The sequence below is a fragment of the Mustelus asterias genome, chromosome 1 (assembly GCF_964213995.1).
Source record: "Mustelus asterias chromosome 1, sMusAst1.hap1.1, whole genome shotgun sequence".
In the NCBI taxonomy this organism is placed as follows: Eukaryota; Metazoa; Chordata; class Chondrichthyes; order Carcharhiniformes; family Triakidae; genus Mustelus; species Mustelus asterias.
In genome coordinates this window covers 15,277,248-15,299,211 of record NC_135801.1, presented here as the reverse complement: position 1 = coordinate 15,299,211, position 21,964 = coordinate 15,277,248, and the positions used below count along the sequence as shown (strand labels likewise).

The 21,964-nt window shown below is 45.9% G+C and overlaps 1 protein-coding gene across 5 annotated transcripts in view; it reads left to right on the top strand.

Moving 5' to 3' along the window:
• Window positions 1–21,964, top strand: part of psd3l (pleckstrin and Sec7 domain containing 3, like) — a 343,652-nt gene that overhangs the window by 110,951 nt on the left and 210,737 nt on the right. For all 5 annotated transcript variants that reach the window (XM_078209687.1, XM_078209678.1, XM_078209697.1 and 2 more), the window contains one exon: window positions 12,781–13,233. In XM_078209687.1, the coding sequence (XP_078065813.1) occupies window positions 12,781–13,233 (453 nt within the window). The remainder of the gene's footprint in view (window positions 1–12,780; window positions 13,234–21,964) is intronic.

Sequence of the window (21,964 nt, the reverse complement as noted above, 5' to 3'; positions counted from 1 at the left end):
AACAGAGCATATAAAGACACAAACTCAATTTACATGAATAATGGTTGGAATGCGAATACTTACAACTAATCAAGTCTTTAAGAAACGAAACAATGTGAGTGGAGAGAGCATCAAGACAGGCTAAAAAGATGTGTATTGTCTCCAGACAAGACAGCCAGTGAAACTCTGCAGGTCCACGCAACTGTGGGAGTTACAAATAGTGTGACATGAACCCAATATCCCGGTTGAGGCCGTCCTCGTGTGTGCGGAACTTGGCTATCAGTTTCTGCTCAGCGACTCTGCGCTGTCGTGTGTCGCGAAGGCCGCCTTGGAGAACGCTTACCCGAATATCAGAGGCCGAATGCCCGTGACCGCTGAAGTGCTCGACTCATTGATCAACAGTTCCAACGCGCCACAGCGAAAAACCGCACCGACCTCCTCAGAAGACAAACATGGGACACAGTGGACAGAGTACCCTTCGTTGTCCAGTACTTCCCCAGAGCGGAGAAGCTACAGCATCTCCTCAGGAGCCTTCAACATGTCATTGATGAAGACGAACATCTCGCCAAGGCCATCCCCACACCCCCACTTCTTGCCTTCAAACAACCGCACAACCTCAAACAGACCATTGTCCGCAGCAAACTACCCAGCCTTCAGGAGAACAGTGACCATGACACCACACAACCCTGCCACAGCAACCTCTGCAAGACGTGCCGGATCATCGACACAGCTGCCATCATCTCACGTGAGAACACCATCCACCAGGTACACAGTACATACTCTTGCAACTCGGCCAACGTTGTCTACCTGATACGCTGCAGGAAAGGATGTCCCGAGGCATGGTACATTGAGGAAACTATGCAGACGCTGCGACAACGGATGAATGAACACCGCTCGACAATCACCAGGCAAGACTGTTCTCTTCCTGTTGGGGAGCACTTCAGCGGTCACGGGCATTCGGCCTCTGATATTCGGGTAAGCGTTCTCCAAGGCGGCCTTCGCGACACACGACGGCGCAGAGTCGCTGAGCAGAAACTGATAGCCAAGTTCCGCACACACGAGGACGGCCTCAACCGGGATATTGGGTTCATGTCACACTATTTGTAACTCCCACAGTTGCGTGGACCTGCAGAGTTTCACTGGCTGTCTTGTCTGGAGACAATACACATCTTTTTAGCCTGTCTTGATGCTCTCTCCACTCACATTGTTTTGTTTCTTAAAGACTTGATTAGTTGTAAGTATTCGCATTCCAACCATTATTCATGTAAATTGAGTCTGTGTCTTTATAAGCTCTGTTTGTGAACAGAATTCCCACTCACCTGAAGAAGGGGCTAAGAGCTCCGAAAGCTTGTGTGGCTTTTGCTACCAAATAAACCTGTTGGACTTTAACCTGGTGTTGTTAAACTTCTTACTGTAGAGAAGCAGACAGCAAGATGCTCTTTTCAGGCAACTAACAGTGCAGCTCAGACTATTGGATAATGATGTGGAGTTGCTGGCATTGGACTGGGGTAGGCACAGTAAGAAGCCTCACAACACCAGGTTAAAGTCCAACAGGCTTATTTGATAGCATGAGCTTTTGGAGCGCTGCTCCTTCATCAGGTAAGTGGACAGTTGGGTTCTCAAACAGGGCATATATAAACACAGACTTAATTGCAAGATAATGGTTGGAATGCGAGTCTTTACAGGTAATCAAGTCTTTACAGGTACAGACAATGCGAGTGGAGAGAAGGATAATGACAGGTGAATTGTCTCAAGCCAGAACAGTTGGTAAGAGTTTGCAAGGCCAGGCCAAATGATGGGGGTTACAGATAGTGTGACATGAAGCCCACATCCCGGTTGAGGCCATCCTTCTGTGTGCGGAACTTGGCTGTCAGTTTCTGCTCGGCAATGCTGCGCAAAGATTGGAGGCTGAATGCCTTAAAGACACACGACAATGCAGAATCGTCCACTCACATTGTCTGTACCTGTAAAGACTTGATTACCTGTAAAGACTCGTATTCCAACCATTATCTTGCAATTAAGTCTGTGTCTATATATGCCCTGTTTGTGAACCCAACTCTCCACTCACCTGATGAAGGAGCAGCGCCCGAAAGCTTGTGCTACCAAATAAATCTGTTGGACTTTAATCTGGTGTTGTGAGACTTCTTACTATTGGATAATGGTATTTTACAGCACCTTGCTTGAATTGGCTATACCACTTTCTAGTAACTAGCGGTGAGAGCCAGTAGCCTCACCATTACTTTCACAGCAAATTCTGGTGCATTTTCTATTGTTGGATGTTGATAGTTCAGGTATGAAGCAGGCGGGTACATTGTCTCAAATCCAGCTGCCCACAGGCAAGTTTTCCGAAAACTGGACATTTTTAGAATGTGCTGAGCATTGATTTTAATTGAGTGGAATATTTTTTAAAAACCTACCTGGGCAATTTGGCTGGGTGCTGCATTAGTGCGGGCATGGTGCCTGAATAGTTATCCCCTTTGCCACTTCTGCGCAGGTTTATTTCATAAAGTCATAGAGATTTACAGCATGGAATCAGGCCCTTCGGCCCAACTTGTCCATGCTGTCCTTTCCACATGCTGAGCAGCCCTTGACCCCATCCAATCCAGCTTGGCCCAAAGTGCCCGACCTGAAATGCAGCAGGGTTCAAAGGTTGCCAGTTTTGAGAAGCTACAGGAGTGATTTTCCCAGTCCGCTGCACTGCTCGGCCGGGAGACATCAGCGGAAGCTGTGCAGCGAGCTTCCTGTTGGGCACCATGGCCTCTATAGATCTCCGGCCGCCGGATTTCTGGCGTCATCAGCACTGCACCAGAAATCGATGCAGAGCGGAATACATTATTTTGCATTTCATTTGTGGGACGGGACTGAAGTCTCTGGGCTCACTAGCCTCTCTGCCCCCCCCACACCAGCCAGGAGTGTTTCACTCCTCCAGCTGAGTTTACAACAGGTCCCCAATTGCATGGAGCTGGCAGCCCGACCCCGCTGGAGTGATGGGGGGGGGGGGGGGGTGTGCCATGGACGCTTCCCAGGACGTCGGTGGTAAAGGAGGGGGTGTCCCCTGGGTAGTGCAAGCCTGGCCCCCCTGGCACTGTGCAAGCGGCAAAGCGGCAATGCCCAGGAGGTGCTCAAGGGGTGGGGCCAAAGGGGGGCAGGGCCTAATGAGGGGGTGGGGTCTCTGGCAGTGATTGGTGGGGGTGGGGATGGAGGGGTCTCACTGCCGCTCTGCACTTTGAGATCGTAGGCAGAGGGAGGGAAGACAGTGATCAGAGCTAGCCATCAGAGTTGGGGACGGGATGGGACGGGACGGGGGTGGAGGGTTGTTCAGCCTGCCGGTGGGGGTCAGGGGCCATTGGCTGATGTATCTGAAGAGTGCATAAGATGCCGATTGATCCAATGTTCAGTGTTGTTGAAAAGCAGCCAATGAAGACCACTGTTTTAAAAAAAAACACCCCACATCTTTAGGAAAATCTCCCATTCAGAGAAAAGTCAGCAGCACACAATGCTGAACATCATCACAAGTTTTGAATAGCAGCAATATTGTCCTTTTTTGAAATAATATCTTCTTGGCACGGAGGGTAAATAAAGATTTTAGGACTATGGGGAAAGAACAAGGGAATGGGGGATGGGCCAAATGGTCTCCTGCCCAATATTGTGATAGGATTTCATATGGGAAACACTGGCCAAGTCAATATTGGTCATCCCTTGTTGCCCTGAGGGCATTATGAAACAACCACATGGTGAGAGTCTAAAGTAGGCCAGATCAGAGTGGCAGATTTCCTGAAGAAAGCTAGTGGAGAAGCTGTGTTTTTACAACAATCAGAAGCTATCATGGTCATTTTATCTGGTGCCAGTCTGCAAGTTATTGGATTTAACCATACACCATGGTGGGATTTGAAATTGTGGCCTCTCAGTTGCCAGTCTAGTACTATGACCACTAGGCTGCCATACCCACCATGCTTCTACTATGACAGGTAACGTACCTAGTACAACAGACATGATGAAAAGGCCATGGAATATGAGGATAGTCAGAGAATTTAGCCTCCCAGTTTCCCAGGAACTGCCTGTCCATTCCCACCCGGACAATGGACCAAAGGCTCCTCTGCACAGAATGAACAATAGTACGGGGTAAAAATAAACAGAAGGAGGAAATGTTTAAGTCAAATACAATCAAGGAAGGGTTTAAAAAAAAAATCCCCCAAACGTCACGAGAGGTGAAGGAAACGGGGAAGCTTAACAGGAACATACGAAAGCGACAAGTAAAATGCACCTGCATTGCATTGCTTTATTCCACTGTGAGGAGTGTCCTGGGAGATCCAACTAGAATGTAAGTAAAGTAGCTTTCTGAGCTAAGCTATGCATTGATCTACAATACTTGGGACAGTTTTGCTTGAAATGCTTAAAAGTTTATGAAGAGTGAGGGGTGAATTTCCTCATGTTCCTGTTCCCACTTCAGTCTCCAAGCAAAATCATTGTATGTAAGTGAGATTTCTCCTGATGTTACGTGGGTGAGAGGGGACCCTTGGGGAAATCTACACCCCCATCGATCCCACAAAGGTCCACAAGGCTGATTCCTGGGATGAAGGATTTGTCTTGTGAGGAAAGAGCAAGGTTGGGCCTATGCCCATTGGGATTGAGAAGAACGAGAGGCCATCTTGTGGAAGCATGTAAGATTCCAGTGGGGCTTGACAGGGTAAATGCTGAGAAGATGTTTCTCCTTGAGGGGGAGCTTTGAACTGGGGGACACGGATTCAAAATAAGGGGACTTCCAATTAAGATGGAGACAAGGTGGAATTTCTTCGCTGAGGTGTTTGAAATTCTCTCCCCCAGAAAGCCAGGGAAGCTGGGTCAATTAATATATTCAAGTTTGCGTTAGACAGACTTGATCTACAAATAAGTCCAGGGTTATGGGGGGCAGTGGAGTTAGGGCTACAATCAGATCAGTCATGGTATTATTGAATGACTCAGCAGGCTTGATGGGGGTAATGGCCTTCTCATGCTACAAAATACGTTAAAAAGCAGTCACAAAAACAGACAATGCTGGAAAATCTCAGCAGGTCTGACAGCATCTATGGAGAGAGAGTAGAGCCAACGTTTTGAGTCTGGATGACTCTTCGTCAGAGCTGACCCTTCAGCTCTGACGAAGGGTCATCCAGACTCGAAACGTTGGCTCTATTCCCTCTCCACCGTGCTGACAGACCTGCTGAGGTTTTCCAGCATTGTTCCAGAGTCCAGCATCCACAGTATTCTGCTTTGAAAAAACAGTTACCTTTACGGAACCTTCCTTTTTCATTAAATAAGGTTGACAGCAGAGGGGTAAATGTATAAAACCAGAAAGTCAGCTGATCTTTATTGAGACAGATTTCCGTCGCTCTCTGCCCTGCCTCATCCGAGACCGTTCCAGTTTTCTCTCTCAAAAAGCAACCAAAGAGTCCATAAGCTGCTGCTGTTTGGGTTGTTTCCTGTTTCGATATACAGCGCCTGTTTTGCTAATTTTAGTGACAGTGTACATGGGAGCGTAAAATAGAGAGTCGCTGCTTGATCATTTGGTCTACCAGCATGGAAGAGAATTTGCCTGGAAATGGACAACTTGTGTTCACTGTTCTAGACAAATTATGTTCTAAAGCTTATGGATCAGATTCTAAGCAGCTCAGTGCTTTCAATTCCAGGTAATAACCAGATAATGTTTTAAACGTTTAAAGTTTAAGTTTATTTATTAATGTCACAAGTCGGTTTACATTAACACTGCAATGAAGTTACTGTGAAAATCCCCCAGTCACCGCAGTCCTGCGCCTGTTCGGGCATACTGAGGGAGAATTTAGCATGACCTATGCACCTAACCAGCACGTCTTTCGGATTGTGGGAGGAAACAGGAGCACTCAGAGGAGACCCACGCAGACACGGGGAAAACATGCAGACTTCACACAGACAGTGACCCAAGCCGGGAATCGAACTTGGGTCCCTGGCATTGTGAGGCAGCAATGCTAACCACTGTGCCACCGTGCTGCCTTAATGAGAGATTGTTGTTTAAGAGATAATTTCTTGGCCTGGACACTTCTTCAAAATAGTACCTTGGGATCTTTTATGCCCAAACACAGGGGTAGATGGGGCATTGGTTTAATTCCTCATTGCAAAGGTGGCTATTCTGACAAGGTGATGAGGAAGCTTGGTGGGTATGTTATTGGACTGGTGATCTGGATTAATGATCCAAAGATGTGAGTTCAAATCTCACAGTGGCAGCTGATGAATTCAAGTTTAATTGAATGAAAAAACCAGGAATATAAAGCTAAATATCTGTAATGGTGATTAGCACAGCTGCCTCTCAGTGCCAGGAACCCATGTTCAATTCTAGCCTTGGGTGATCTGTCTGTGTGCAGTCTGTACATTCTCCCCGTGTCTGCATGGGTTTCCTCCGGGTTCTCTGGTTTCCTCCCACAGTCCCAAGATGTGTGGGTTAGGTGGATTGGCCATGCTAAATTGCACCTTAGTGTCCAAAGACGTGTAGGTTAGGTGGATTAGCCATGCTAAATGCATGGGGTGCCAGGGAAAGGGCAGGTCGGTGGGCCTGGGTAAGATTATCGGAGGGTTGGTGCAGAATGGGCCAAATGGCCTCCTTCTGCACTGTAGTGATATCATGGTTCAAAAATCCATCTGGTTCTCAAGGGAAGGAAATCTGGCCTACTTGGTCTGGCCTGTACGTGACTCTAGATCCACAACAATGCAGTTGACTCATAATGACCCTCTGAAGTGGCCTCTCAGACCATTCGGTTGCATTCAAAAGTTGGATCACCTCTACCTTCACAAGGGTAGCCAGCAATGGGCAATACATGACAACCATGCTCACATCCTGTGAATGATTTTTTATAAATGTGCCAGACCCTCAGTGCTTCGCTGGATTGTCAACCTGGATTAGATGCCCAAGGTTGTGGAGTGGAATTTGAAACTATGACTACTTTGACTCCGAGGCAACCCACTGTGCCAAGGGTGACGCTTACATTTTGGAAATACAACAAGTTTGTCAGCAGAGAAGAGAAAAGGGGACAGGTTGACGAATCAGATCCTGACCTTTATTGGCATTAGGGTGTCCAACCAAAGTATTAATCCTTTGGAGCCAAAATTCCTGTTTAGGCTGGGGGATAGCAGGGATGGATTATCACTTGAAGAATTGAAATTGGGAGCAGGCTGCCCTGGGAGTACCACAGCTGCGGAGTGGGCCATCGCTCAGCCTGTCAGGAGGAGGTCCTGCTCTATGCAGGGAACTCTGCTCCTTCACGCCCTAAAGAGGCCTTAGCAGAGCTCATGGCAACTGAGACCCAAGTACCACCAAAGGCTCAAGAACTTGCTGCAGAAATAAGATAGTGGATTCAAGGGTTTGATTACCTCATTGAAGCAGTTTCCTTTTGATGCATTAAGCCTTCCTGTTCTGAGAGAAGAACATTGGTGACTAGGGTGACGTCCATGACTTACAGGAAGCCTGGGTGCTAGGCACTGGGCTCCGCCAGCAATGCAAGGGATCCAAGGATATTGGCTTTTTTATACTCGTTGTTGTGAGGCCGCTGGCATTCTTCCTTCTTTGTTCTTTCATTCAGTATGTGCTGTCTACAAGATGCACTGCAGCAATTCACCAAAGATCCTTAGACACACCTTCCAAACCAACAATCACTTCCATCTAGAAGGACAAGGGCAGCAGATACATGGGAACACCACCACCTGCAGGTTCCCCTTTAAGCCACTCACCATCCTGACTTGGAAATATATTAACATTCCTTCACAGTCGCTGGGTCAAAATCCTGGAATTCCCTCCCTAACGGCATTGTGGGTCAACCCACAGCACATGGACTGCGGTGATTCAAGGAGGCAGCTCACCACCACCTTCTCAAGGACAACTAGGAAGGGGCAATGAATGCTGGACAGCCAGCGACGCCCATGTCCCACGAATGAATTTTAAAAAAGCAGGTCAATATTGGTGATCGCCTCCCTTGGAGGATCCGCTGGATCCATTATCTGTGCCTCATTCATGATCGACATCTTGTTTGACGTGGTGTGCTGCTTGGAACAGCAATTAAGAACAATCTGGAACAAGTTGCCTTTCTGATGGGAGAAGGAAGGGATTGAGGTGAGGAAGGTCCTGAGAAGACTATTAGTTGGGTTACGGTCTATTCAAAAGCTGGAGCTTGTTGAATCTTTTCCTGTTGCTAAAATTCAAAGATTTGTGAACTAGTCTGAAACGTGGGGTGGGGGAGGGAGAAGCCTCACATTTGATCCATGGCTCTGCCCTGTCTTACTTAACCTTGAGGTGGAGATGCCGGCGTTGGACTGGGGTGGACACAGTAGGAAGTCTCACAACAACAAGTTAAAGTCCAATAGGTTTATTTGGAATCATGAGCTTTCAGAGTGCTGCTCCTTCATCAGGTCGCTTACTTAACCTCACCAGCCTAGCAGGGTAGATGCCACAGTCAGCCGAGTGTTTCAGAGATAATGTGGGAGTGGGGGCAATGGGGGGCGGGTGGTGTGGTGGAGATAGAAAATAATCTCTCGAATAGCCAGGGCTCCCATTTCTCCACAGATGCCCTATTGGTGCTTGTGTAGAACACAAATCTATTGGATTTTGGACAATCTGACAATTTAACTTGACGAAAAAGCTAATTTTCTTGTTATTCAGACTGATGGGTGAAAGAATGCTACATGGACCACTGTTGCCACAGTAACCAATCCCCATTAAGACAAGGTTTCTTCAGGCAAAATAAAGGCACAAATCCAAAAGCACGATCTTTCCATGTTTAGAAAGATCAGGTGTGAGGCCGGAGCTCCAAAAATGTGAAAGCTGAGGATGTCTGCCCTGCCTTCACCACATACTTAGCATAAATAAATGTTGACGGTCATTTCACGTATTCTCAGATATTTAACTTAAATAGAAGGAGCGTGCTTTTATATGGATGCCTCATTGCTAATGAAACACTTGCATGGTGGCACAGTGGTTAGCACTGCTGCCTCACAGTACCAGGAACCCGGGCTCAATTCCAGCCTTGAGTGACTGTGCGGAGTCTGCATGTTCTCCCCGTGTCTGCGTGGGTTTCCTCCAGATGCTCCGGTTTCCTCCCACAGAGTCCTAAAGACATGCTGGTAGGTGCATTTGTCCATGCTAAATGTACCCGAACAGGCGCTGGAGTGTGGCGGCCAGGGGAATGTCACTGTAACTTCATTGGTCATTTATTTTATTTATTATTAGTGTCACAAGTAGGCTTACATCAACACTACAATGAAGTTACTGTGAAAATCTCCTAGTCGCCACACTCTGGCGGTGTTTATATTAGCCTACTTGTGACACTAAGAAACAAAGTGAAGTGTAATTACTGCCCTTATTGGCAAACATGGTGTGATCTTTGTACTTACAAGAAGATCCCATTGACATAAAAGCCTAGTCAGCTTGTTGGCTGAGTGATGGATATCGGGTGGGGGGGGGGGGATTTTCCTTCTCCTTCTATAAGTAATTCCATGGCATCTATCTGACCACCTTGTTGTTCCTACTGCATAACAGTGTGCTGAGATTTCAGGCAGTTTATTTTTCATCTTCCAAAGCAATCCTGTCTTTTATATTCCACTCCATCTCCCACCTGCCCTGTCCTTTCCAGTGGTTGAGTCCAATGTCAATCATATCACCTTCATGTAAACACCCACCTTCATTTGAACTTTGCAAAGAGGCTAAGTACTGGACATAATTGTAACCAGTTGCTGTCAATGGAGATGCTTTCTGGTGTTTCTCAAGCCAAGGCCTTATTTAAGCCCTGAATTATATGTTATGTGTTGCGCGCCGGAGAGATTATGCTTAGCATTCACCCTCACGTGACACCATAATGATTGTAAGAAGCCTCACAACACCAGGTTAAAGTCCAACAGGTTTATTTGGTAGCAAAAGCCTGAAACCTGTTGGACTTTAACCTGGTGTTGTGAGACTTCTTACTGTGTTTACCCCAGTCCAATGCTAGCATCTCCACATCATGACCATAATGATTGCCATTGATGACATTGTGTTTGTGGTGGGACACTAGCAACCCACATTGAGTTCATGTTGTGACTGATATTGGTGTGTTTGTTGGTGACTTCATTACGCCACGTTATTACAAATGTATCCATTTCTGTGTTGCATCCAACCAGGCACATTTTATTATAAAGGAGACTCAAGTGGAGACAAAGGAAGCAAAAGTTAGAGGTTTAATGGCTTATAAAACTGCTCACAATTTCTGATGTTATTATTAAACTAAGGTATGCAAGAAGTGTGTAAAAAACAAAATCAAAATTTCTGTCTTGAAAGATTGGTACACGTCTGAAGTCCTCACCAAATACCAATTGGTTTTAGGAACTTGTCCAATTTAGTTGACTCAAATTCCACAGTCATTTATTTATATTGACCCCCAGAGAAGGCAAGCTTTTCTGTTTACATAACAAGTGAAACTTATCTTGGTCCAAAAAAGATAAAAGCTTTCATGGTTTTTGTTGATCCCCTGACATGTGCCGAGTATCTCGGATTTCTTCACCACCATTGCTTTAGGCGGACGGTTGAAATGAAAAAGAAAACTTTTGACACGTTAGAAGTTGAGTTGCAAATATGGTACGTCAATAAACACCCGAGACGGGTTATGCCATGTGCAGTACTGTACCCAAGCATGTTTGAGGTATAGAATCTAGCGAATAAAATTAAACATGCCAAATTCAAAACCTAAACAGCTGGGCGGAATTGCTTCCGGGGCTCCCTAACAAAAGGGTTATCCTAACTTTGTACAACATCTTTCCTCCAGTTTTTTGTCTCTCCCAGGAAAGGGCGGCACAGTGCTTAGCACTGCTGCTTCCCAGCGCCAGTGGGTTCAATTCCAGCCTTGGGTCCATGTCTGTGTGGAGTTTGCACGTTCTCCCTGTGTCTGTGTGGGTTTCCCCCCCGGTGCTCCGGTTTTCTCCCACACTCCAAAGATGTGTAGGTTAGATGGATTAGCCATAGTGTGGGATTCTGGGGATAGGGTGGGGGAAAAGGGCTTGGATAAAGTACGCTGTCAGAGAGAGTTGGAGCAGACTCGATGGGCCAAAGGCCTCCTTCTGCGCTGTAGGGATTCTATGATTAAATTACATAGCTGAGGGATAGTGATGGTGGTGCTTAAGTCATAATGCTACAGTCATGAGTGTGGGCCAAGCTGCTAGACCAGCTGGTCTTTTCCTGCCCTTGAATTTTGTATGTTTGCAACCTGGTAAATCGATAGATAATTGGCTTATTGAAAAAAACACCTGGCAACAAATGTCAAATTGTGATGACGATACAAATAAAACAGGAATCATACTTCCTAACATAGTTATAGACAATCCATTCAAATAAAATCAAAGGGTGGGATTCTTCCAAAAAAATTCTAAGTGTTGAATTAAATGAATCTCCCACACTGCAGAGTGCACTAGTGTGAATCTCGCAAAACATCGGTGTGCAGGGCCTATTCCTGCTGGAGAGGCTGGTAGCATAGCGCTGAGCAGGACCACTGCGCATGCTGAGACCCGTCAGTGCCGAGATGCGGAATAGTCCCGCACTGCCGATCTCCCGATTGCTGGCCAGCCTCGATCTCCCCTTGGCACTCCCGATCTCCCATTAAGGAAATCTATGGGCGGTGGACGGAAATCCAGCGGCTGGAGATTCGCAGAGGCCATGGCGCCCAACGTGAAGCCCGCTAAACAGCCTCCGCTTGAGTCGCGCAGTGGGCTGGGAGAATTGCCCTCAAAGCGTTAAAGAATATAAGGATTGCACAGTCATGAACATTTCAATATACAAATAGTTAAAATCATAAAATCACAGAATCCTACAGTGCAGAAGGAGGCCATTCTGTCCATCGTGTCTGAACCGACCACAATCCCACCCAGGCCCTATCCCCATAACCTCATGTATTTACAATAGGTCTCCTTAATTTACACAATAAAAATGAAAGGTTGACTGCACTCTGCGTTTCGTATTAAAGTCCATAGATCGTATGTTGTCAGGTTGAGTTCATTAAACCTGTCTATCTCTGGCTTGAATGAATATATTCAATGGCCGAACCTCCACATCTCTCTGGGGTACAAAACTTGCAAAATTCACAAGAAAAATTGGGCCTTGACGCTGTATTAAATGGCAATCGCTAAATCTGAAACAATCTCACTACTTCCAGATTCCCAGGTGAATTTTGACAATGATTTCACGAGCACCCCAGAAACCGTATTATGATGCTTTTTATTGTTGACAACATGAAAGAAGTATGAGACAGTACTTGTTGAATGATCAGTGCAGGCTCAATGGGCCAAATCCTTCTGCGTTGTAGGGATTCTATGATTCTATATTGAATAGTGAAGTTCCAAAAGTAACAGATGCGACTGGGAGAAGGTTAACAAAGTAGGGGCGGCACGGTGGCACATTGGTTAGTACTGCTGCCCCACAACGCCAGGAACCTGGGTTCAATTCCAGGCTTGGGTCACTGCCTGTGCGGAGTCTGCACGTTCTCCCCGTGTCTGCGTGGGTTTCCTCCGGGTGCTCCGGTTTCCTCCCACAGTCCGAAAGGCGTGCTGGTTAGGGTGCATTGGCCATGCTGAATCTCCCTCAGTGTCCCCGAACAGGCACCGGAGTGTGGCGACTAGGAGATTTTCACAGTAACTTCATTGCAGTGTGAATATAAGCCTACTTGTGACTAATAAATAAACTTTAAAGTGAGTTGCAGATGACAGTTTCTGCGGCTACTGAAGAGGAATAAAATGTACTGAATTTCCTGTGTCTTCCTAACTAATTCTGACTCTTTATCTCCCCAGTTTACTGATGTTGACAGTGACGAGCAAGCCAGAATTTGAGTGTGCGTGGACTTCACCCAGTGAGGTGACTGATATTTTCAGCTCACAGTTTGAGCATATTATGGAGTGCCAGCAACTGAAGGGCACCTCATTCAACAGCCTGGACTCGCTGGACATGATCTCCTCCACCGACGAGAGCGAGTGCGGCTTCAGCTTTGAAATGCCCCTCACCCCAATGATTCAGCAGAGGATCAAAGAGAGCAGCCAGTTCCTGGAGCTTGGGATTGGGGAGTGCGGCTCTGGCAGTAGGGTATTGCAGCGCCGTATGGACACGAGTAGCGGGCCAGAAGAATCTCTGAGCAGCAGCCCGTCGGACAATTCGTCCCATAAACTGTCTCTGCACGTTGTTGTAAATGGAGCTCCTCAGCTCTCGGAGTTGTTCCAGGAGGGGCTGAATGAACCCTCTACCTCAAGGTAAGAATGTTTTCTTCATTCACCCCCACCATTGAACTGATAAGGAAATAGCCAACATGCCCAATATCACAGATCTATATATATATCTCGTATCCAAAAATAGTTAACCCAAGTGTAAAAACCCCATGACAAAATAAAGCCACAACTGAATGATTTTAAAGCAGCAGCATCTTTGATGAGTTTGAGATTGCTTGTGGGTTGTTAATAGGCTTTAGGCTGTTACTCCAGCTGCGACGTGAATATATGAACTTAGACATCCCATGTTTTCACATTTTAAGATCGGAATTTTATTGCTCCGCCCCTCACGGGAATCGGAGCAGGCGAGGGGCGGAACATGGGAAGGTCCATTGACCTTGGGTGGGATTTTATGGTTTCGGGATGAGCGAGGCCAAAAAATCTCACGGTAGCACAGTGGTTAGCACTGCTGCTTCACAGCTCCAGGGTCCCGGGTTCGATTCCCGGCTTGGGTCACTGTCTGTGTGGAGTTTGCACATTCTCCTCGTGTCCGCGTGGGTTTCCTCCGGGTGCTCCGGTTTCCTCCCACAGTCCAAAGATGTGCGGGTTAGGTTGATTGGCTATGCTAAAATTGCCCCTTAGTGTCCTGGGACGCGTGGACTAGCGGGTAAAATATGTAGGGATATGGGGGTGGGATTGTGGTCGGTGCAGACTCGATGGGCCGAATGGCCTCTTTCTGTACTGTAGGGTTTCTATGATTTCTATGATTTCTATGATTGTGTAAGGTTGCTGCATAGTTTGAGCTCTGCAAAATGCGCATCATTATTGCTATTAAAAGTTAAAGTTTAAGTTTATTAATTAGTGCAACAAATAGGCTTACATTAACACTGCAACAAAGTTACCATGAAGTTACACTCTGGCCCCTGTTCGGGCACACTGAGGGAGAATTTAGCATGCACCTAACCAGCACATCTTTCAGACTGTGGGAGAAAACCGGAGCACCTGGAGGAAACCCACGCAGTCACGGGGAGAACGCACAGACTCCGCACAGACAGTGATCCAAGCCGGGAATTGAACCCAGGTCCCTGGCGCTGTGAGGCAGCAGTGCTAAACACTGTTCCACCGTGCTCAACAATCACCAGGCAGGAGTGTTCCCTTCCTGTCGGGGAACACTTCAGCAGTCACGGGCATTCAGCCTCTGATCTTCGGGTAAGCATCCTCTAGAGTGGCCTTCATGACACATGACAACGCAGAATCGCTGAGCAGAAACTGATAGCCAGGTTCCGCACACATGAGGACGGCCTCAACCGGGATCTTGGGTTCATGTCACACTATCTGTAGCCCCCACGACTTGCCTGGGTTTGCAAAATCTCACTAACTGTCCTGGTTGGGGACAATTCACACCTCTTTAACCTGTGCTTAACCCTCTCTCCACTCACATTGTCTGCACCTGTAAAGACTTGATTACCTGTTAAGATTCGCATTCCAACCATTATCTTGTAATTGAGTTTGTGTCTATATATGCCCCGTTTGTGAACTGAACTCTTCACTCACCTGATGAAGGAGCAGCGCTCTGAAAGCTCGTGCTACCAAATAAACTTGTTGAACATTAACCTGGTGTTGTGAGACTACTTACTGTACCATGCTGCCCAGGTAGATTAGGTAGATCTGTATCTCTTTAAGAATGCTTCTGTTAAACAAATCATAAATGAAGCAAGTTGACATGGAGCTTAATTACTAATTAGTAAGTTTAAAATTTTGACTTTTTGTTTTGTTACTTCCTCATATAAATTAAGAGGCTGACATTTTGCTTCCAATATGATTGTGGATCATTTCATTGAACATGCCACAGGGCGGTTCCTGTTTTTCCATACTTTCCCTTTCAGTTGTGACGTTCGAATTGTGTGAGGTAGTGGATGAACACGCTAGGTGCCATTATTATTACCGACAGGTTTCCCATGGTGTTGTTCATAAGATGGTTGCTGCACTTTTGTTTGTACAGAACTATTGTACCAGGTAATGGCAGAATGCTTTGCTTTTCTGGTAGGTTAGAGTTGGTGGCCCTGTGGCGCAGTGGGTAGAGTCGCTGGTTATGAGCCAGAAGCTCTGGGTTCAAATCCCATCCAGGACTTGATGGCCAAGGAAGGTGCATTCATATTGTGGCCAGAGAGTACCAACCTGGTGCTGGCTCAACATGGATCAGATTTGTGCCCACAGCACAGAGTTTGATCCCCATTCTGGCTGGGGTGCTGGGACCTGCCTCCTTGCCCTATCGCTGGTGGAGGGCCTGGCAATGTGAGTCAGACATGCCTTAGCAGAGAAGTCAAGAAGAAGAATGAAATTATCTCCCTTTAGGGAATTAATTGTTAAGTAAAACATGTCCACCATCATTCAGTGTTCATTGTTTGGCTGGTGAACCTTGAAAATTGAATATTGTTGTCAGTTGAAGCTTCTAGCTAAGAATTTTGAACATTTTAAGATTATTTTGCATGTGTGCGAGTGTGACATTTTGACAATTTAAATATATTACCGCTGGATTTTCAGTGGCATTTCTGATTGTAATTCAGAGATTGTTTCCAGTGAAATAAATTATTCATATGTTTTCTTAGCTGTTGGATAAATTGATAAATCTTTCTGTGCACAATTGTTGTCTTTGAATTAGCTATACACAAAATAAAACCCAGGAGACCTAATCACATCCATGGCTCTGTCTGTCCCTCTTAGCCAGACAGCTACTCTATCTCTGTTTGAAAGAACACAAAGCGAGAGGCACCCTTGATTCCATACCGCTCCCCTCCTCAAACCTTCAGCGAAAGCCTTTGTTTCTTTGCACAAGGAGCCTTGCTGAGCATTGAATAGATGAAAGAGCCGGTGTTGCAGGAAGCTTGTATGATTATTTAATTCTGTAGCCTTGGCATATTACTGTCGCAACTTGTTGAATATTGTCAGAGGTAGAGTACAAATCACCAGTTATTTTATTACCTGGGGATGGTTCAGTGGCATGGTTTGTATTTATCTGCAAGGACACTTATTGCCTTCACGTGGACTTTATGCAGCTGGCTACTTAAGGTGCTCGTTGCTTCTTCCATTTAAAGTGGTTGAGAAGTGTCCAGTCTGAGATCATGTACCAACAGACTCAAGAACAGCTTCTTCCCTACTGCCAACAGACTTTTGAATGGCCCTGCCTTATATTATACTGATCTTCCTCTTCACCCTATCTGTAGCTGCAAAACTATATTCTGCACCCTCTCCTCTCCTATGTACTCTATGAAAAGTATGTTTTGTCTGTATAGCGCGCAAGAAACAATACTTTTCACTGTATCCCAATACATGTGACAATCATAAATCAAACAGTTGAACTCTGGCGTGCATGTAGGATTGGAGGTGAGGGGGAATGATTTAGAGAAGCATCCCTGTCTGCTCAAGGTAAGAGGGGCTGGATTTTACATTTGGGGCGCGTCCAATGTCAGTGTGGGCACGGGAGTGGATGTGAAACCTGCTCCCGCCCGATATTGCATTAACATGATATTACGCGGGCTGGCCGATTAACGGCCATCCGGTGTGAAACAGGCTCTGTGAAAGGTTGGCTGCTGCTGGGAAGGGCGGGCACAGGCCGGTGCTTACAATGTGCTCCCTTAGGGGATCAGATTCTGTGGAGCTGCTGACCTGTAAGAAATAAATACCAGTGGAAAACCTACGCCAATATAATAAGTCTGCAGAGGCAGAAATCCCTTCACCAAAATCCTTTTATTTACAACTCTAACAGCAGTACACAGAGTGCCACAATCAACAGTCTATCTCCGGGGTTGTCAGAGGTACTGACGCTCTTGGTTAAGTACAAGACAAAGACTCCCTGATTGGCCCATCGATTGGATCCTTAATCAGGGAGTTCATTATAGGCATGAGTGTCCAGATAGCACAATCATACACGAACCTCAGACACATTTGTTAATTTTATTTGAGTCCTGACTTCCATCCCGCCCTGGATCGAGGTTGCAGCTTTAACGTAAAGCCTTCCTGGCCAATCGGCCCGTCTGCCAACTGGAAAGGCAGACAGATAAAAGCAAATTACTGCGGATGCTGGAATCTGAAACCAAAAGAGAAAACGCTGGAAAATCTCAGCAGGTCTGGCAGCATCTGTAAGGAGAGAAAAGACCCGATGTTTTGATGACCCTTTGTCAAAGCTTTGCTTCCTTTTCCCCCTTTTTCTCAATTTTACCTCTCTTGCACCGATCTCCCCTCTCCCCCCACATCTTCATCTGTCATAGCTTACCCTCTGATTTCAGCTTCTCTACCGTTTGGCCATTCACACTTTCCATTCTATCTAATGGACTGCCATGAGCAGCCTTTCCCCTTTTTTTGTGGCTATGACTCATCTTTCATTCCCTCACCCTGCAGTGTAAATCTCTCCCACTTGCTATGCCTTTTAGCTTTGACAAAGGATCATCTGGACTCGAAACGTCAGCTCTTTTCTCTCCTTACGGATGCTGCCAGACCTGCTGAGATTTTCCAGCGTTTTCTCTTTGGAAAGGCAGACGGGTAATGTAAACTCTCAGTCAACTGCTGTTCAATTATAGATTCCTGATTGTTGGCGAACGTGATTCCAAATCACGCCCGCCGACCGAAATATCACACGAGGGCGCAACAACATTGGGACACACACTCGACTACCTCTGGTGCTTTTTTTTTAACCTGCTTTCGGGTCGGGCACACGCCCGACTGAGCAATGTAAAATCCTGGCCAAGGAGTTAAGGAATGAGGATGTATTGACTATATCGGGTGACTTGATTGGAGCTGTCGATGGATAGAACACATCAGAAGCTAATGAGAAGGTTTCGTCACTGCTTTTTTGACTGAACGACGAAGACACGCATGAGCTATTTTGAAGAGAATTTGTAACCACAAGAGGGAAGTGGCAGGCAATGTGCATAACACAAAATGCATTCTAGCATGCAGCTGAGTATGCAACAGCTTAGTGTGGCTTGAGAGGGCTGGCTTATGAGGAGAGATTGAGTAGACTGGGACTATACTCATTGGAATTCAGAAGAATGAGCGGAGATCTTATAGAAACATATAAGATTATGAAGGGAATACATAAGATAGAAACAGGGAGGTTGTTTCCACTGGCAAGTGAAACTAGAACTAGGGGGCATGGCCTCAGAATAAGGGGGAACAGATTTAGGACTGAGTTGAGTAGGAACTTCTTCACCCAAAAGGTTGTGAATCTGTGGAATTCTCTGCCCAGTGAAGCAGTTGAGGCTACCTCATTGAATGTTTTTAAGGCAAGGATAGATAAATGTTTGAACAGGAAAGGAATTAAGGGTTTTATGGTGAGCGGGTGGCTAAGTGGAGCTAAGTCCACGAAGAGATCAGCCATGATCTTGCTGAATGATCAGCAAGATCATGGCTGATCTTTTCGTGGACTTAGCTCCACGAAAGGTCAGATGGCCTACTCCTGCTTCGAATTCTTATGTGTGGTGAGTGAACCCAAATGGAATGCAATATGTTGCAACTAAGGCAGCAGATTTTGGGAGCAGATTTGGGTAAAGTGGAAGCTTTTGCCCCAGACGGAGCTGACAGGTTTGGTGATGATGTTGTGTTGTCGTGTCTTTTCCAGCAGTTTTCAGGCAATGTGATTTGTGGATTAGTGAGCAGCAGAGGCTGTGTCTGTGTGAGCAGGGTGAGCACTGTGTTTAGGCATCTGTCAGCCATCACTCTCACCTGTGAGTCAGAAGGTTGCAGGTTCAAATCCTACTCCAGGGCTTGAACCTGAAACTCCAGTCCCGCATTGAGGGAATGCTGCACTGTCACCACTGAGATTTTATATTGAGGCTTCCATCTGGCCTCTGATTCCATGCACTAACTTGAAGAGGAACAGGGACGTTATCCCCGGTATCCTGGCAAATATTTATCCCTCTTTATAAAACAAATCATTTGGTCATAACCACATAGCTGTTTATGGGTATTGGCTGTGTGCAATTGATCTGCTGTGTTTTCTATGCTACAACACTGCAAAAAGTATTTCATTGGCTGTAAAGCATTTTGAGTGTTATATTAATGCAATCCCTTCCTTCAGTCCTGGGAGGCAGTTAAAAGCATGGTCCTTTGGTTGAAGACATAATTTCAGGTAGCATTCTACCAGAAGCTCTTATATCATTCATAAGTAGTGAAGGCTCCTGCCATCAGTTTGAATGAACTTGTGTGATCTGGTCATAGAGAGGCCATTAAACAACCGATTTAAAAAGAAGTAAAGCTAGAAATGAGCATTGTGGGCTCCTCCATGAGTTAGTGCAGTTAATTTTTTTGGCAAAACAATTACAAAACTACAGAAGGTCGTGAATGTAGCCCAATCCATCACGCAAACCAGCCTCCCATCCATTGAATCTGTCCACACTTCCCACTGCCTCGGCAAAGCAGCCAGCATAATCAAGGACCCCATGCACCCCGGACATTCTCTCTTCCATCTTCTTCCTTCGGGAAAAAGATACAAAAGTCTGAGGCCAGAACAGCTTCTTCCCTGCTGCTGTCAGACTTTTGAATGGATTTACCTTGCATTAAGTTGATCTTTCTCTACACCCTAGCTATAACTGTAACATTATATTCTGCACTCTCTCGTTTCCTTCTCTATGATCGGTATGTTTTGTCTGTATAGCGCGCAAGAAACAATACTTTTCACTCTATGTTAATACATGTGACAATAATAAATCAAATCAAATTAAACCAAATTAAATTAACCGAGGGACAAATCAAAAGGGGCAGAGTCCAAAAAGAAGGGAAGTGCCCAAAATAAAAGACAAAGTAGAAATGAAATTTAAAACATCAAACTGAAATGTGATTAAAAGGGTCGATAATGCACGCCAGTCCAGTCAGCTGTGTGAACACAGCAGCTATGATGCAGTAGCGAGCAGTAAGTCAATCATTCAGGTGATCCAAAGCAGGACAACATCTTTGCCAGAAGACTGGTATTGCAGAGTGTGAGTGCAATAGGCTGCAACCAGTTTTTTAAATTAATTCGTGGGACATGGGCGTCATTGGCGGGCCAGCATTTATTGCCCATCCCTAGTTGCCCTTGTTCAGAGGGCAGTTGAGAATCAACTATATTATTGTGACTCTGGAGTCACATGTAGGCCTTTCCAGTTAAGGATGACAGATTTCCTTCCCTACAGATCATCGGTGAACCAGATGGGTTTTTCCGACAATCGACAATAGTTTCATAGTCATCAGTAGATTCTTAATTCCAGATATTTTTTATTGAATTCAAATTCCACCATCTGTCGTGGCGGGATTCGAAACCGGGTCCTCAGAACATTAGCAGAGCTTCTGGATTAATAGTTGAGCGTTAGTGCCACTAGGCCATCGCCTCCTCAAGGCAAGGCCAGCCTTCAGGTTGTTCTGAAGATCCTATTCTATGAAGGTGGTTAGGGTGAGTGTTTCATCACAAGGGCTGAGAATGGGGCAGAAAGCAGCTTGGTCTGGGCCCAGTCTTGCATCAAGCACCAGAGATAATGAAATGTGTTAAGGCAGCGCATGGTGGCACAGTGGTTAGCACTGCTGCCTCACAGCACCAGGGACCCGGGTTTGATTCCTGGCTTGGGTTACGTCTGCGTGGAGTTTGCACGTTCTACCTGTGTCTGCGTGGATTTCCTCTGGGTGCTCCGGTTTCCTCCCACAGTCCGAAAGACGTGCTGGTTAGGTGCATTGACCTAAACAGGTGCCGGAGTGTGGCGACTAGGGGAATTTCACGGTAACTTCATTGCAGTGTTAATGTAAGCCTTACTTGTGACTAATAAATTAAGGTATAATAGTGTATGCAGCTTCATAATTCCCTGCTACACAATGTATCGTAGACACTATCTACAATTCTCATTTTTAAATGAAACGTTTTCTCTCAGGGTGATAGTGAAAACATTAGGAGACTGAGAAATCCGCCAGGTGATGGTCATCTGTGTTTCACTATTTTGCACATTTGAGCCACAATGCTTAAAATTTATATATCCCTTTTTCGCTCTTTGCTGAGAATGTTTTTGTTCAGATCAGCACCAAACAGGAAGAAATATCAGTAGCCTTTACAACAAACGAGAAAGGATTTTTTGTTTTAACACCTTGTTGACCAAGGTTGTTGCCAATGAGAGAAGCAGGGGCTTAGTAAGGCGATGGCTTGAACTCCCAACCTCACCATGGCAGGAGTTCCCCGCGGCAGATGTGGCAAGCCATTGGCCGGTGGTGGGATTTTCTGGTCCAAAGTCTGTGTTTTTGCGTGGCTTGCCTGCCCCACCGCTGGAGAACCCACTGTGTGCGGTCGACTTGCCAAAGCTCCTCCAAAAGGCACCTTCTAAACTTACCACCCAGAAGGCCAAGGCACATGAGAAAGCCACTGCCTACAAATCCCCCTGCAAGTCACGCACCGTCCTGACTTGGAACTATATCAACGTTCTTTATTGCTTGTTGGATAAAGATCCCAGAGCTCCCTAACCGCACCGTAGGCGTACAAACACCACCACATAGACTGCAGTGGCTCAGAGAGGTGGCTTACTGCCAACTTGTCAAGGGTAGTTCAGCTTGAGAAATTAATGCTGCCATTGCCAGTAATGTCTACAACTATTGAATGAATTAAAATAAATGTAAACTACTGTGTTTTGAGCAAAGTTGTGGCAGGTAGCCAAGGGTGTTTAGATACTTAACTGTTTTGATAAATAAAAAGATTGGGTGTTTAGATACTTGTGCAGAATGCCAAGTTAAAAGCTAGCCTTTTTAATCTGTATGGTAGCTTCTCTGA